Genomic DNA, 17,505 nt, shown 5'->3' on the forward strand with positions numbered 1-17,505 from the left:
ACAGTATCATTTCGGCCTTTTCCCGTATCGTTCATGGGCGGTTTCTAGGGTACAGGGCCAATTAATACTGTAGTATGTGATAATAAGATCATCACATGGTTTGTCTGGTATCAGGCCCAGTATCATGCCCCCAAGTGTCAGTATCAGCCCGAGACCGAAGGTCGAGTTGCCTGATACCAGACAAACCATGTGATAACCTATAATTCCAGGTCTCATGTTTAAAGAAATATTTATTGAAATGTAAACACTGAACACAGTAGGATTCAGCTTTCTTAAACACACATTTAAACGGCATTATCAACTTTAAAAGGAATAAATATTCAACCATGACTCAACAGTGGGGGCGGGGCACCGCGACTACATGTGTTGCGGGATCCTCTGACTGTAAAATGCGGTGGAAAAATACATCGGCGAACCCACGCGCGTATCGGCCGAAAACCCAAATAACGGCCCGATATATCGGCCGGCCGATGTATCAGTCGATCCTTAGTTCTGATCATGGATTTGTTACGACCCTAAACACCTTTGAAGTGCCTGGTCTCCATACAGCAAGGTCAAGTTCATACTAGCAGAACATTGAGCGTTGCACATAAACCTTGCAGTTTCGGCGTGACTTCACCGCCAGCGAAGACATTGAAGTTGACTCCGGAGCAATCGGCGCTGTGCTGAGTTCGAGATAAAAGCCAAAAGTGATATTGTCATTCTTTTGCCTGTGCTACGTAAGCGCTGGCCTGGCGAGCGGGACGTAGCGGTTGTACTGTTAGCTATGAGGAGATTAGATTCTTCACCCGTAATAAATCTTTACTGGGGGGCAGAGATCAAGTTGCTCTCTCCTGTAAATCTACTCACTGGCATGTTTTCATTACCGAGCCCGACATATTCCCCCTTATCCCCCCCAGACAGTGGACGTGTGTGTGTTTGTTTGTGTATCTGTACATGTGTGTGTGTGTGTGTGTTGTAGCCTCGGTTGATGGTTGAGTAAGTGCCCAGCAAGGCTAGCGCAGATGAATTCCGTTTTAAATCATACATGTGTATCTCCGAGGTGCTTTGGGATGATTTAACAATGTCCTCATCATTGCATCGTCAGGTACGCTCTCTCTCTCTTCGAGTGTGTGAGTGTGTGTCTTTCTGTGTGTGTGTGCAACACAGGGAGCAGTCGTAACATCGCCTGATAGATTTACTACTTGCTGTCCTGAGCTGGGTTAAATCACTCCAACCACTTACCCAGGAGTAATTGCGCATAAACACTGGTGCTCTGCTTCATTTTTTAAAGATTAGAGCAGATTTTTCCATAAAGGTTTTCCCAATACTGAATGAAATTAGGTATTTGATGGATTGGTCATGCTTTTCTTCATTTTCTACTTGTTTTAAAGTCCGTAGCTTCGGTCATTGACTTGCATTCTTGTCTGCAACATGAATTTAACTGCTAAGAGACCCATAGGGCATCGACTCCTACTTGTGTGTGTGTGTCGGGGTTGGGGGGGGGGGGATTAACTGTCTATAACTTGGTGGTTTTCCTGTTTAGTCTGATTTTATGACCGTCTGGAAGAGGACAGCATTTACTCAGATCCGTCCCACCCCAAACACACAAAATGAGAATGCATATGCAGATGACAATGTTACCATGTGTTTATTTGGTATTTCTTATATTTAGAAAAGAAATATATTCAACAATATTGGAAATTAAAGTAACATTTAACCTTCTTAACTGTCATACAAATGTAAATCTCACTTCCAAACCTGACTTTGGCTAGGTTTGATACAAGAATACAACATTCTAACTCCATTTATAGGTCAGAAAATGGACAAAGCACAATAGGTCTCCTCTGAAAACAATATGCGTTCAAAAGAGTAATACGGTTGCATCACAAAAATGCCTCCATGGAAAAAAATCAGACCTCACAAATTGCTAGATATCGTTATATACACTACCGCTCAAAAGTTTGGGATCACTTGCAAATTCCTTTGTTTTCCAAAGAAAAACACATTTTCATGCATTTCATGAATTTTTTTTTTCCATTTCACAAACATTTGTATGAATTTCACAAACAATGAAAATGAATCAGATGATTTTCAAAAAAGGATGTAAATTTTTGCATAGAGGCCTACTATCAACAATTGTCAGTCCTCTGCATCAATCTCCTGGTATGGCTGCTAATCCAAGTTCATCATTTTATAAGGCTAATAGATTATTGGAAAAGCCATCTAAAAATCTAAACTAAAACTGAAATCTCTTACCATGCTGTTAACTACTCCCTTCAGAGAGCAGCACAAACTGGGTCTAACAAGGACAGAAAAACGTGTGTAGTTTAAGGCTAATAGATTATTAGAAAAGCCATCTAAAAATCTAAACTAAAACTAAAATCTCTTACCATGCTGTTAACTAATCCTTTCAGACAGCAGCACAAACTGGGTCTAACAAGGACAGAAAAACGTGTGTAGTTTAAGACAAAGACGCCTCACAGGTCGTCACCTGGCAGCTGTACTAAATAATCAAATACCCATCAAACACCAGTATCACCAGTGTCGGTATCAACAGTGAAGCGGCGACTTTAGGATGCTGGACTTCATGGCAGGATTGCCAAGAAAAAGCCATATCTCAGACTGGCCCAAAAATTTACAAGTGATCCCAAACTTGTGTACTTGTGCGTACGTATATATCCCTGTGCGCTGTTTTCTGTCCATTCTTGTGACGCTCGCATTATCTTCCGCTGTGGAACGCAGATGTAAACAAGATAGTTGAGGTCATCAGACCGCAAGTCATGAAAAACGTAGGCTACTTCTTATAGCCAAAGGATTTCGTGGAATGATACAGTACTCTGCAAATGGATTAGGTTATTCCTGGTATATTCTACGAAAACCGTGGTAAAATTTTGGTAAATATTTTTAGCGAAAAAAACTAATCATACCAAAACTGTCGTGTTCGAAAACCGAGGTTTGCCCGTATCACAAAAAGCAAAACAGATCCAGATCACCCACGTTTGTCTTTAGCAGTCACAGTATGCTACACAATGACAAACTTTTGCCTGGTACTGTATCTGAATACATAGTAATCATCATTACTATGCTAATCACGTATAACGATCTAACGTGGGATGGCGGGGTGCAAGGGACATGAAGTGTGAGTCAATGGAATGAAATGTACTTGGGGAAGAAAAAAAAACATGGATGGGAAGTGGGACAGGGAAATATTCTGACCTTTCTGATCCGCCCACACTCATTCCACCGCTCTTTCACATGTGCTCTCGCTCTTTATTTTGTTTGTATAGTAAATAATTAATGGCTGTATTTCAAGGAGAGCCGACTGTTTGCTGGAGGTTTTCATTTTGGAGCTTCAATTTCTGACTTGGAAGTGTTGCCGGTGCAGGAAGTCATAGAGAGAGGAGGATGTTGACTTAGGTTTCATTTCTTCTAAAAGCCTTCGAGGTTCGAGCGACCACCGGATATGCAGTGGAATAAGCCAGAGAGACAAATGTAACGAAAAGTTAAAATAAAAGAACTAATGGTGGAGAAGTTACATGACACATTCTTTGATCCTGCTGACTAAAACCTAACAATGGAGTCCAAATTTCAAAATTGAGGTGCACGCAAAACTCACATCATAAAAAAAAACATGTAAAAACTGTACAATGTTAGACGGAAAATAGTAGCAAATAAAACCTCAGTGATAACAGTCATGATGATTGGACACCATATAATGTTTACATGGCTGCACGGTGGCCGAAAAGTTAGCATGTGCGTTCGATTCCCCGCCTGGGTATCTCTCTGTAGAGTTAGCATGTTCTCCCCATGGTTTGCCAATTTGACTTTTGCGTTCCACAGCAACTATGGTGCGTTCAAGGACTATTGAACAAAGTGTAAAATTTCAAGGCTTGACGAAAACCAATGAAACGTAGGAACATAAACATGTAAAAATTGTTGGATTTCTCAACAATTGTAATTGTAAAAATTGCGTGTTTTTGGAGGAAAAAAAATTTGGACCAAAATGTACATATTTGTGAATGTGCTGGGATTAATTGTACTTATATACCCTATAATAATACACATTTTACCCAAGGTAGTCACAACTGAGATCTTATACATAGAGCATGGTAATGGTAATGGTTTTATTTCATTTGAACATGCATCAGATTACAATTGCGTGCATCCCATAATCAGTTCACAGTTCCACATGTCCAAAAGGAGTAGGAAGAAGCAAAGCTTATTAAATCCTACCCCTCCATCTGGTACTTTTACAATCAGTAACTGTTACATTTGTTCACTTCCTGCTTTCCTAATATAGTTAAATATAGTTTAAGTTATTTATTATTTATTATTTATTATTTATTTTTTTCATTTGTTTTTTTCATTTGTTTTTTTTTATTATTTTTAAGTATGAGTTGATATGAGCATCCAATGACATAATGTGTACCATAGTAAGTGTCAATATAGTGATATATATAGCACATCATGACTGGTTCAAGACTCTTCATCCTTGTATTTAGCAAACATCAACTGCTTGTATTGTTTCTTGAATTGGCTCATCGTTGTGCATTGTTTGATTTCCTTACTCAATCCATTCCATAGTTTGATTCCACATACTGAAAAGCTATGGCTTCTTAACAAGCATAAAGTAGCCATGGTGGCCTGACATCGCATCCAGGCACTTATTTACGCTTGCCACACTGAAATATGACAACAATAGTCACTTTATTGTGTAGTACAAAGTACAGCGACCCACCCCGAAGTCAGTAGCCTTTGGAACACATTGTATGATTTTGTCCGTTCATTGTATCAGGGTAATTGAAATATGGTGGAGGGTAATGGATTTTATAATTGAGGCTTTTATCTTTTTTTCTGAACCTTTAGATCATGACTGTAATCTGATGGTACCAGCTGTTCTACCACTGTATTTGTACCTTATTACACCTCATGAATAAAACATGCAACGCTAGTTATAAAGAATAAATGTAGCAATGATGCACGATATTAATGAGTCGTGCTGTGTTCACTTGGCTGCAGGGATTTAATGAAGCGACTGGATGTTTTCTATTACGGAACAGAGCAAGCAGCTTGTGTGCTTCAGACACAATATGATATTTTGTCTGATGCTGGTGTATAGGAATATTAGGGATGGATTACTGGGATTGCATTAGTTTATCATTAGTATGTCAAACCGCACTGACTCCATACTCCTTTCGACCAAATTGGTGCCAAGATTGGCAGATTTTTTGCACATTTTGCTCGATCATCAAAAAAAAAAAAAAACTTCCATGATGCATCCGTATCCTGCATTTATGCACGATTCCCTGGAGACCACGTTGAAAGGAGCCGTTATGTTGTTTTCTTTCCGCGTATACGTTATACGCCAGTACTGACGCTCGTGCCTCCATCTCATGTAAATGACCTTGCTCCTCAGCCTTCAGATGTTTGCATTCATCTGCCTCCCCTCCGCTCTGGTTAGGATCCAGGCCAAATGATTGGACATTAGCATGCGGAGATCAGAGGTTTGCATGTTTGCACATATCTTTGCGTGGGTAACATCAGCGGTGTTCTTTGTACCTTAACGATAAACAAATATTGATTCCGTCGTATTAGCATGGTCTTCGTTTTATTTTCAGGCAACTTTGGTCACTGAAAAAAAAAAACTTCTTCTCTATGATCTTGATTTAATTAGCTCCACCTTGAAATGGCTACAGCACATGTTATCAACAGCATCATTTAATTAAACAGGTAAATTATTGAAAACTTGTTCCACCTATAATCCTTGATGCTCAGTCTATTTATTCAGATAATGCTTTGTTTTCTTTAAGCTCTGCCATATCTGTGGAAGTATCTCCGGGTGATTGTCTTGTCCTTTAGGAACAGGAAATTATTTTTGTTCTGTTTTTGTTTTACAGATAGTGTCCCAGGCAGCCGTTGGTGAGCTACCGAAATAGCTTCAAAAATATAGTTGGAGTTTTACCCAATGGGAAATTAATATATTCTGAGCATTGACAATAATAAGCAAATTAATAAATCTGTCTGACCGTTTTGCAGTGTGAACCCCCCCCCCCAGCATTGAATGCCCCTAAAGTCATACAACATGTAACCAAAGGTTTACTTGTGTAGTGAAAATCCAAAGTGACTTTTAATTGAGTTTTTTTGTGAGTGTGATGATGACCATAGAATCAGAAACACAGTGGAACCTTAGTTGGAGTCATTAATCCTTTCTAGAAGGTCCAAAACATAATTTAACCCAATCAACTTTTCCCATCCATCCATTTTTCATATGGGTATGCTGGAGCCTATCCCAGCTGTCTTCGGACGAGAGGTTTGATTAGTTGGCAACAGGGATCCCTTCAATAATTCATTCATCCATTTTCTACCGCTTATCCTCACGAGGGTAGTGGGTGGTGCTGGAGCCTATCCCAGCTGTCTTCGGGCGAGAGGTTTGATTAGTTGGCAACAGTCATCCCTTCAATAAGTCATTCATTCATTTTCTACCACTTATCCTAACAAGGGTTACAGTGGGTGCTGGAGCCTATCCCAGCTGTCTTCGGGCGAGAGGTTCAACAGGGATCCCTTCAATAATTAATTCATCCATTTTCTACCGCTTATCATCACGAAGGTTACAGTGGGTGCTGGAGCCTATCCCAGCTGTCTTTGGGCGAGAGGTTTGATTAGTTGTCAACAGGGATCCCTTCAATAAGTCATTCATTCATTTTCTACCACTTATCCTAACAAGGGTTACAGTGGGTGCTGGAGCCTATCCCAGCTGTCTTCGGGCGAGAGGTTCAACAGGGATCCCTTCAATAATTAATTCATTCATTTTCTACCGCTTATCCTCACGAGGGTCGGGGAGGGGGGTTGCCAGAGCCTATCCCAGCTGTCTTTGGGCAAGAGGTTTGATTAGTTGGCAAAAGTGATCCCTTCAATAATTAATTCATTCATTTTCTACCGCTTATCCTCACAAAGGTTACAGTGGATGCTGGAGCCTATCCCAGCTTTCTTCGGGCGAGAGGTTTTAGTTGGCAACAGCCATCCCTTCAATAATTCATTCATTCATTTTCTACCGCTTATCCTCACGAGGGTCGCAGGGGGTGCTGGAGCCTATCACAGCTGTCTTCGTGCGAGAGGCGGGGTACACCCTGGACTGGTCGCCAGCCAATCACAGGGCACCTTTCAATAATCCGTGGTCTTTTTTTCTGTCCGATCAGGTGCATTATCATGTGTTTATGTGGCGGTCTAAATGAATTTGTGGCGGGCTGACATGTATAACAATCCCTATGAGCATCCACAATGGCTTGTATTCTACTTTGGAGACTGTACTTTTTCCTGAATAATATATGATATAATATATGATATAATATAATAATATATAATATATGATACTGTATGATCACGTCGTAGTAAAATCACCCTTGTGGTTTTTGTGTCTACATTTCCGCTTGCACACGACTTTGTATGTAGATGCCTTCCCATCCTCCATATGTGCGTACGTCGGCGTGAGGATAGAGAATTATAGTCGTCTCATCCGTCATTCCTCTCCCGGCCCTGACCCTTTTAAACAACACTCTATCGTTCTCGGAAAATCCTTCCCATCCATCTCGTCGTCTTCATCAATCTCTCCATATTTTCCTCCAGCCCGTAACGCCGAAGTGCTCAGGATGGAGGGGCGGATGGAGGGGGAGGTGCAGAGAGAGATGATCCCGTCCTTTTCAACCTCCTCTTTATTCCATCATGCTTACATCTAGCCCCAAAACTCCACAATAACACATCCATCACACACGCACACACACCTCGGAGCGCGAACACACAATATGAAGACTCATCTTCTCCCGTGACAGCAAAAAACAAACACTGTTTCCTTTCACCATGTAATAAAGAAACCTTGGGGACATTTTGGCTTTAATGTAGATTGAGCTCCACTACGCTGATGTCTTGTTTTCTATTGTCTGTATTCAGCCAATGGCATGACGCACTCCTGTCTGGTTCATCAACTTGTACCAGTGTTTGCTTCAACTTTTAGGATTATGGCATAACACAATTGTGTGTGTGTGTGTGAAGTTTAGGACTGAAGGCAAAAAGTCGTTGTGTGGATGACATTCTGTGTATCTGAACTCCGATCTCCGAACTCTGATCAGCTAGGAGACCAGAGTTCAATTCCACCCTCGACCATATCCGTGTGGAGTTTGCATGTTCGCATGTTTTCATGTAGCCATGCTTATGCTTGTAAAAAAAAACCCACTAAACTCATCACACAGTAACTTAACACTGGACCTAAAAATAACACAATGAAGTACCAATATGAGTTTTGAAGTTTCCCCATTCTGCATTGTGTCTGAGCAAAGCAGTTCATTGGAGGACATGCGGCATAGCAAGTGGTTAGTGCGCAGGCGACACAGCTAGGAGACCCGAGTTCAATTCCACCCTCGGCCATCTCTGTGTGGAGTTTGCATGTTCTCCCCGTGCATGCGTGGGTTTTCTCCGGGTACTCCGGTTTCCTCCCACATTCCAAAAACATGCTAGGTTAATTGGCCACTCCAAATTGTCCATAGGTATGAATGTGAGTGTGAATGGTTGTTTGTCTATATGTGCCCTGTGATTGGCTTGCCACCAGTCCAGGGTGTACCCCGCCTCTCGCCTCTTGTTTTCTATTGCCTGTATTCAGCCAATGGCATGTCGCACTCCTGTCTGGTTCATCAACTTGTACCAGTGTTTGCTTCAACTTTAGGATTATGGCATAAGACAATAATGTGTGTGTGTGTGTGTGTGTGTGAATTTTAGGACTGAAGGCAAAAAGTCATTGTGTGGATGACATTCAGTGTATCTGAAATCCGAACCGCAGCTGAAAAAACGGTAGCACCGAGTTGTCACTGATGCGACATATTAAAAAAAAAATTATATTATGTTATATATTATTATATTTTATATTATACATATTTTATATATAATAAATATTATATATATATATATACATATATTATATATATTTTTTCACATTATTGTCTTATACCATAATCATAAAATATCTATTATTATATATATTTTTATTATATATATAGTTTTCTTGTATTTTTAGAATGTGCTGATAAAAAAAAAACTTGGGCGTTAATGCATGTAAAAATATAATGATTCCATTTTAAATATTTTGTGTTAAACAGATGAGTTAAATTTACATTATTTCTTAAAGGAAAAATGTACTAGGTTTTCGGATTTCGAAAACGGTAGCACCGAGTTGTCACTGATGCAACATATTTGACTGATTGGAGTACTTTTACAAAAGACCGTTTTGGATGTCTTCGACGCTCTTCACAGTACGACGATGTTGACATCTGCTCAAGCAGCTGTGCTCAGCTGGACTCAAACACTTCTCCACTTTTCCTCTGGTTCACACATTCATCCATGTCTCTTTACAACTCCAAGCCCATGTCTGTTTATGTTTTTGTGCTCCTGCACCTGTTTCAATAGAACTTCATCAGTCCAGACTTGGATATCTGCTGATTCATAGTGCTTACTAAAGTGTTCAATCAGGGGAAAGAAAAACGCTTCTTTGACGTCTTGATTGGAATACAATAATAAAATATCCCAATCCTTGGATAGTCCAACACATTCACAGCTGCATTTAATTGCCTTTGTTTTGTTTATTCCAGGATTATTCCCAGCAGTTTTGAACTTGGCCTCCATGGCGGATATAACAACCAACGCGACATGCGGTCTGTCGGAACCGGAGATGTTCTGCAAGCTAGTAGAACACGTGCCAGGTCAGCCTGTAAGAAACCCTCAGTGTCGAGTCTGCCATCAGAACAGCGTGAAACCATTTGGTAAGATGCCGAACGCAGTACAAGCATTGATGTTCTCTAATTAGACGTAGAACAAAGCTTTGGCAAATGAATAGAAGAGGACGGCTGTGTTTCCGTATGTTTACAGAGCGGCACCCCATAGAATACGCCATCGACGGGACCAACCGTTGGTGGCAAAGTCCCTCCATCAAGAATGGAATGGAGTATCACTATGTGACCATAACATTGGACCTGAAACAGGTAGAGTACGCCTTTACTTTCACACTACTGTCTGTTGTGGGTTTATGATTACCTCAGCGTTTGGCTTTACATTACATTCCGTCATCCATCCATTTTTTATACCGCTCTGTAAAAAGCTAAGCAAGATAAAATACCTGAACTCAACGTCAAAAATGCAGTTTTTGATTATCAGTATATTTTCTTCCAATGTTGGATACATTTCATTTTCTTACATAAGTGTCTGGTAAGAAAAAATATCTTATAAGTCAAAAATTCATGTTTATTTATCTTTCAAATACCATCATTTCGGGCTGCACGGCGGTCGTGTGGTTAGCGCGCAGACCTCACAGCTAGGAGACCCGAGTTCAATTCCACCCTCGGCCATCTCTGTGTGGAGTTTGCATGTACTCCGGTTTCTTCCCACATTTCAAAAACACGTCTATTATAAAAAAACAACATGTCTATGTCTATTAGTTTATTTAGCCATGTTTATGCTTGCAAAAAACACTAAACTCCTCACACAGTAACTTAACACTGGACCTAAAAATAACACAATGAAGTATCAATATGAGTTTTGAAGTTTCCCTTTCTGCATTGTGTCTGAGCAAAGCAGTTCATTGGAGGACATGCGGCATAGCAAGTGGTTAGTGCGCAGGCGACACAGCTAGGAGACCCGAGTTCAATTCCACCCTCGGCCATCTCTATGTTGAGTTTGCATGTTCTCCCCGTGCATGCGTGGGTTTTCTCCTGGTACTCCGGTTTTCCTCCCACATTCCAAAAACATGCTAGGTTAATTGGCGACTCCAAATTGTCCATAGGTATGAATGTGAGTGTGAATGGTTGTTTGTCTATATGTGCCCTGTGATTGGCTGGCCACCATTACAGGGACTGCTGGGATAGGCTCCAGCCCCCCCGCGACCATCGTGAGGATAAGCGGTAGAAAATGAATGAATAAATACCATAATTTATAATTAATACATTGTTATATTATAGTAATATATTATAATATATATTTTTTCTGTTACATTTTTTAGTTTTCTTGTATTTTTAGAATGTGCTGAGTGCTGATAAAAAAAAGTCTCGGGCGTAAATGCATGTAAAAGTACAATTATTCCATTTTAAATGTTTACATTATTTCTTAAAGGAAAAATTTACTAGGTTTTTTGATGCAGAACAAAAACTGAGGTACCCGTGTATTTTAGTTCTTGCAGTGCATAGTCGTGTATCGGAATCGGTCGTGTATAAATCCTTTCTTGAGCTGCTACCCTTTAGTATCAAGCATGTGAAGCATGTGAAACAACTGACACCGAAGTTGTAAAATCAGGTCATACTCCTCATACTTGGGCAGTGTGACCCTTCCTGTTGGGTGGCCCCCGCCTTCCTCCTTTGTCCCAGTCAAGCTTTCATAGAGATGCACAGAGAACTGATTGAAGATTGATTATAACAGTTGACTGCAGGCTTGGCAATCCACGACAACCATCATCTTGCTCCATTTGTCTTGCACCGATTCTTTAAAAGCTTTTTAATACTGGAGACTTTGACTCTTGGCGACCACCGACTGAGACGACGCTGATTTGCAATTGTCTTCTTTTTGCAACGCCACTTTTTCCTCATTGATGGTTGAATGGTTTTGTATTTCTAATACGTGATTGTTCATGTTGGTTTAAATATAGATATCACCTCAAAAATAAAATTGAAAAAAATAAAACAAAAAAAACCCAAACTTGATTAAGAAAGCAGGAAGTGAACAAATGTAACAGTTACAGATGGAGGGGTAGGATTTAATAAGCTTTGCTTCTTCCTACTCCTTTTGGACATGTGGAACTGTGAACTGATTATGTGATGCATTCAATTGAAAAACAAAAACTTAAACTATATTAGGAAAGCAGGAAGTGAACAAATGTAACAGTTACTGATTGTAAAAGTACCAGATGGAGGGGTAGGATTTAATAAGCTTTGCTTCTTCCTACTCCTTTTGGACATGTGGAACTGTGAACTGATTATGGGATGCATTCAATTGTAATCTGATGCATGTTCAAATGAAATTAAACCATTACCATAAATTCAGGGCGTCAAAATATGGTTTTCGAGTAATTTGACAAATATAGTCTGTGGGGCAGTCATGACGGAGCCCCGGCTACTTTAGCGGTCAGCAGGTGATGTAAACAACAAAACGAAAGTGAACATTTCTGCTGCTTAAACGTGTATTTTAGTTTTTTTTTTAGAAGAGCATGACGAGGGCTTCGGCCATCTTTATAAAAGTGCTGTAATACAGCGAGTCTTTTATTAATGTCATATAATTGTGCTTTGAGAATATATAGCAATACTTGGCTTCAAGCATTGTGTAGCAAGGAGGGACTCGATCTTCTCTGACTGCTAACATTAACATCCCGCCCGTGCAGGCTGTGAAATTGCTAGTCCAAGGGCTATTTGCCTCCTCGTGTGGTATTCAACGTTTCAGCATTGCAGCAATTCAGGTAAATTGCGGTTATTAAGAAAAAATGTCGGGCAGGTTTACTCACGGACGGTTTTGATGGACGCGGTCTAATCACGTACAGGCTATATGCTGATTGGGGTGGAAGTGTGTGTGTGGGGGGGGGGGTGGATTTGCAGAGCAATTGGGATCCTGAAAGCAGCTGCCAGTCAAAACATTTTTAATATCCACACTTTCTGAATACTAGAGATGTGACTCACAAAATGAGGTCTTTAATTTTTTTTTTTCAGAATAGATGATTTTTCAGCTAGAAAATATTATGTGACCTTGTATGGTTCAATTATATCATGGTTTTTAAGGTTAGTACCATTTCCTGGGAAATAACCAAACACATTAATTTGGTAGTTTTGTGATGTACAATTCCTAACATTTGCAATAAAAGTAGCAAATTATCAATTAGAATCAGATATGCATCGGTACTCAATACTAAGTCAGGACGCGGAAGTTATATACTGTATAAAATTCACTATGGTGCATTCAAGAACCTTCAAGTAGAATGTGAAATGTGTTGACTGACTGCACAGTAAAATATTTTCGTTTAGCGGTTGCAGACCTCTTGGCAGCAACCGCAGAACAATACATACTTGAAGGGGGAAGCCATTCTCAGATGGAAAATACATGAATACATGAATACATGAATCGTTCATAAAAATATCAGAGCATCTATTTTACGAATTAAAAAATAAGCAAAAAATGATTCAGAGAATGAAACCTCTTCTGTGAAGGACAGGACCAATCAAATGGTCATTAACCGTGTTAAATTAGTATTTTTTCCTCTTTCCGAATGACCTTTCCGAAAGCAATGGTATACATGGAACGGAATATTCCAATCTCGTGTCTACATGCGCCGCTATAATCAAACAGAATAGTCAATTTCGCATACGCAGTAGACATCAACATCACGTGATACCGACTTCCTTGAGTTTTTCTTTCACTTGTTGGAATAACTCCGTAATGTGAGTTTTTCCTTCGTCCAGTCTTGAAATTTAGTTTGCATCAAAAACAAACTTTCCGCAACAGTCCAGTGCCGATTGCTCACCTGGAATTGGAATATTTGGGTCCATGTATACGTGGCTATTGATGACAATTCAGCACAGCCGTTTTCCGATTATTGTCCTTCCTCTTTGTGACTAATTTTTTGACTGATGCGAGTCGCAGTCCAGAGCGATTTATTGTCTGAAAAATATGGATATTTTCATATTCGTTTTAAATGAGAAGAATTTAATGAGAACTTTATGTTAGGGGGCGTTGGCCTCAAATGTTTGACAGCAAACTGGACCAACGCAAAAATGTGTGTGAGATTCCAGCATCTGGTGTGTGTGTGTGTGTGTGTGTGATCGAACAAAGTCTATTTAAAAGCTTAAGGCCAAATTCCAACGCGGCTAGCTGTGTTGGCACATATACATTTTTATATGCCTTTAGTGTCTTTTGGCAGCCCAAAAGACGGACTTAAGGAGATTGGATTTCAAATGGATGTTTTGTCTTCCTCTGCACACACACACACACACACACACACACACACACACACACACGGAACATTTCCCTCTTTAATCTGTTTTATCCGGAGGCCTCTATCTCTCTGTGTCTTGCTCTTCTTCTTGAAACCCACCCCAAATAAAAACACAATTTTAGTTTCATATTTTCCCATGCACGCTGTCATCCATAACACTGCTGCATTCAAATAGATTTTTTTGTGTGCAAACAGAGCGATAAGATGGCTCCAGCGAATATTTGCTACTTTCTTGCTAGTGCTAAGTCTGGCAGGAGAAGACGTTGGATGAGTCACATGATTAGAAGTGGGCCAAAAGCTTCTTTATTAGTTCAGTGAGATGTTAGCACATTTCCACTTGACGTGATAGTACATTTTTAAGGCTCCTGCATACCAGCTCCACATGGTTTGTCTGGTATCAGGCCAGGTATCATGCCCCCAAGTGTCAGTATCAGCCCGAGACCGAAGGTCGATGTTATTATCACATACTATTTAATCATGAGCTTATTATGACGTACTTTCGTTTTTCCATCATGCAACGTGCCAGAGAGTTGAATTTTGATTTGAGAGAATCAGGCTCGTATTCATCCCCATTTTCTTTTCTGATTGATAAAATAATGTAGCGACTCTGACGTGTTCATGTTGACATGTTGTGCTCTTGAGTGTCTGACTGTTCCGGGTGACTGTGAATGCACCAGGGGTGGGGGCGTGTCGTGTTGAGGAAGCACTGTTGCGTTGCTGGCGGTGGTTGCAACGGCGTGGTTACGGCCGACAGTAGCCAGTATTGTTGTGTAATAAAAGCTTGTTAGCGATCATAGTCCTTTCCATAGCGTCGGCAACGACGTTACAATAAACATAGACACGTATTTGTGTAACTCAGGCGGGGGAATAGTACTTCCAGTCTTTGTTCGTTCTTGCAGTTGTAGTCGCCCTTGGTTTTCCGACTTGTATTTGCATTTTTAGTTTTTTTCGATCATTTCAAGAGTGTCCTCCTCATTAATGGTGATAAAACGTTCCATTTCTAATATTCTGTTTGCTGTTTTTCCTATTTGTCTTTCGCCGGGAGTGTCAACCGCTGACATGTTGACAGAGCACAGACGGCAGCAAAACAAACGCTCGTGTGCTGTTCTCTGATTGGTTTTTTCTCGGGCACGATACCAGAGCAGCGCGCTCTGAGTGGACAGCTACGGGGGCTGATACTGGACATGGTTAAACATGCCTGTCATGTTTTTTTGTTTTTTTGTAAATACCAGAACTCCCAGAACCCTGTCTTCTTTCTTTTAATTGAACGCCACGTCTCTTTGTTTTTCTACTTTGGGTTTTTATTCCAGTTCCTGTTCCTTTCCAACGTATCAAGCCAAAAAAATCGTAGCATGTGTCCATCAGTGATACTTTACCGCCAGCTGTTCCTCCAAACCTCATGGAGACGCCATGAATCCCTCACAGAATTCCTTTTTAACGGCAGGAAAGCCAAAAATCCACTGGACACAGACCTTACATGGTCAGATGGATCTGCACAACAATCCTTTTTAAGTGCTCATTTGGCTCCCATGCTTCAATAATCTGGCAAGGACTATATTTTTGCTTTCATAATGTACACATAAGGACTGTAGTAAAATGTTACATGCCGATAAATCCCTTGTCATAACCAGACAGGAACACTTCCTAGTTGTCAGCGGCAACTGTTCCTGAGATAGCATCGGTGGAAAAAAACAAGAACAGATGATTTCATCTTGGAATGCCTTTTTTCTTCTTTTTAATAAGCACCTCCAGATATGCTCTGTTCTGTCTTTCCATCGGCAAAAGAGACAATATGGTGAATATGTGAATATGTTGAATGTCAAGCAAATAATCGGCCATTGTGGTCTCCTTGGGAGACGTTGTTGACGTGTGTCTGTAGGATTTATGGTCCATTTGTTAGGTAAGATGTCACTGATGTTGGACCTTGGAGAAGCCTGCTTTTCGTGGGAGGAAATATTTCTGGACCACCGGAGAATGGCGAGAAATCATGATTACTTGATAAAGCCATAAAAATGACAGTACAGAACACTCCGTGCTTCTCAGAAATTAGACGAGATTCAGCCCCCATCTCTCTTTAATTGCAATTGTTCACTCAGGAAACAATCCGGGTTTAAGTCCTAAAGATGCCTCACACACTTATTGAACAATGTATAGGTCCTCGGGGTGTATATTGGAACATTACTTACTAGAACTACAGCTCCCATGATGCCGAACCAGGAAGTAGTGAACTACTATCATTTTTTTTCCCAAGTGCTATATGCAGCCATCGTGTTTTCATCTCAAATGAGTAACTGTGTTCAAATGTAAAAATACTACAGATTCTACTTGGACCTTAAAGGAAAACTGCACTTTTTAGGGGGGGAATTTTGCCCATCATTCCTAATCCTTATGTGAGACATGACCACGTTTGTCTTTTCTGTGCATTCTAAAGATATAAAAACAGATAAAAAGAGGTAGCTCATTAATGCACGTAATGGAACACACCACCAAAAACCTCCCAAAAAGGTTTTAAGTATTACCGGTATTAGTATTATAAATACTACAGCTTCTACTTGGACCTTAAAGGAAAACTGCACTTAAGGCAGGGGGAATTTTGCCCATCATTCCCAATCCTTATTTGAGACATGACCACGTTTGCCTTTTCTATGCATTCTAAAGATATAAAAACAGATAAAAAGAGGTAGCTCATTAATTCACGTAACATAGAAACGAACACTACGGGTGGCAAGGTGGCAAGGTAACGACATAAATGTACAACTTGTGAGCAGTGATAGATGGATGGTACGCTGGATATTTTCAAAAACTTTGTTCAAATGTAGAATTACTACAGCTTCTACTTGGACCTTAAAGGAAAACTGCACTTTTTGGGGGGGGATTTTGCCCGTCATTCCCAATCCTTATGTGAGACATGACCACATTTGTCTTTTCTGTGCATTCTAAAGATATACAAACAGATAAAAGGAGGTACCTCATTAATGCACGTAATGGAACACAACCTCCCAAAAAGGTTTTAGGTATTACCGGAACGTCCTTCCTGGGTGCACTGGTTTCAGATCGCAACATAGAAACGGACACTACGGGTGGCAAGGTAACAACATAAATGTACAACTTGTGAGCAGTGGTAGCTGTATATTTTACCTGTATGATTTCAAAGTTATCAATTTACAGTCAGTGAAATTTGTTTTCTGCTAAACACGACCTATTTACTGAGAAAATAAACAAACAAAAAATGATGAGTTTGCATTGGAAATCACCCAACAGATGTTATAGCTTACAGCAAATACACAAACACTTCATGTAGCGGCATTATGATACGTTACAGCTGATTCTTAGCAAACCCTTTTTGAAACCTTGTCCGTCCATAGACTTGAATGCATACACCCGATACCCGACCTTTGGTGTGAATGCATGTCAAAGTGTTCTTTGTCAGAGCTGCTATTAGCTTACTACCGTGTCGCCACACACAGTCGCTCCTCTGATGGCTGCAACGTGAAACTGCCTACCAATGCATGACTCAT

The 17,505-nt window shown here is 40.3% G+C and overlaps 1 protein-coding gene across 1 annotated transcript in view; it reads left to right on the forward strand.

Annotated features, from left to right (window-relative positions):
• lama2 (laminin, alpha 2) overlaps positions 1–17,505 on the forward strand; it is a 173,404-nt gene that overhangs the window by 23,160 nt on the left and 132,739 nt on the right. Inside the window, exons 2-3 of the mRNA XM_078794556.1 lie at positions 9,615–9,785; positions 9,892–10,004. Of these exons, the coding sequence (XP_078650682.1) occupies positions 9,615–9,785; positions 9,892–10,004 (284 nt within the window). The remainder of the gene's footprint in view (positions 1–9,614; positions 9,786–9,891; positions 10,005–17,505) is intronic.

The sequence above is a fragment of the Doryrhamphus excisus genome, linkage group LG11 (genome assembly GCF_037039965.1).
Source record: "Doryrhamphus excisus strain RoL-2023G ecotype Guam linkage group LG11, RoL_Dexc_Guam_v1.1, whole genome shotgun sequence".
In the NCBI taxonomy this organism is placed as follows: Eukaryota; Metazoa; Chordata; class Actinopteri; order Syngnathiformes; family Syngnathidae; genus Doryrhamphus; species Doryrhamphus excisus.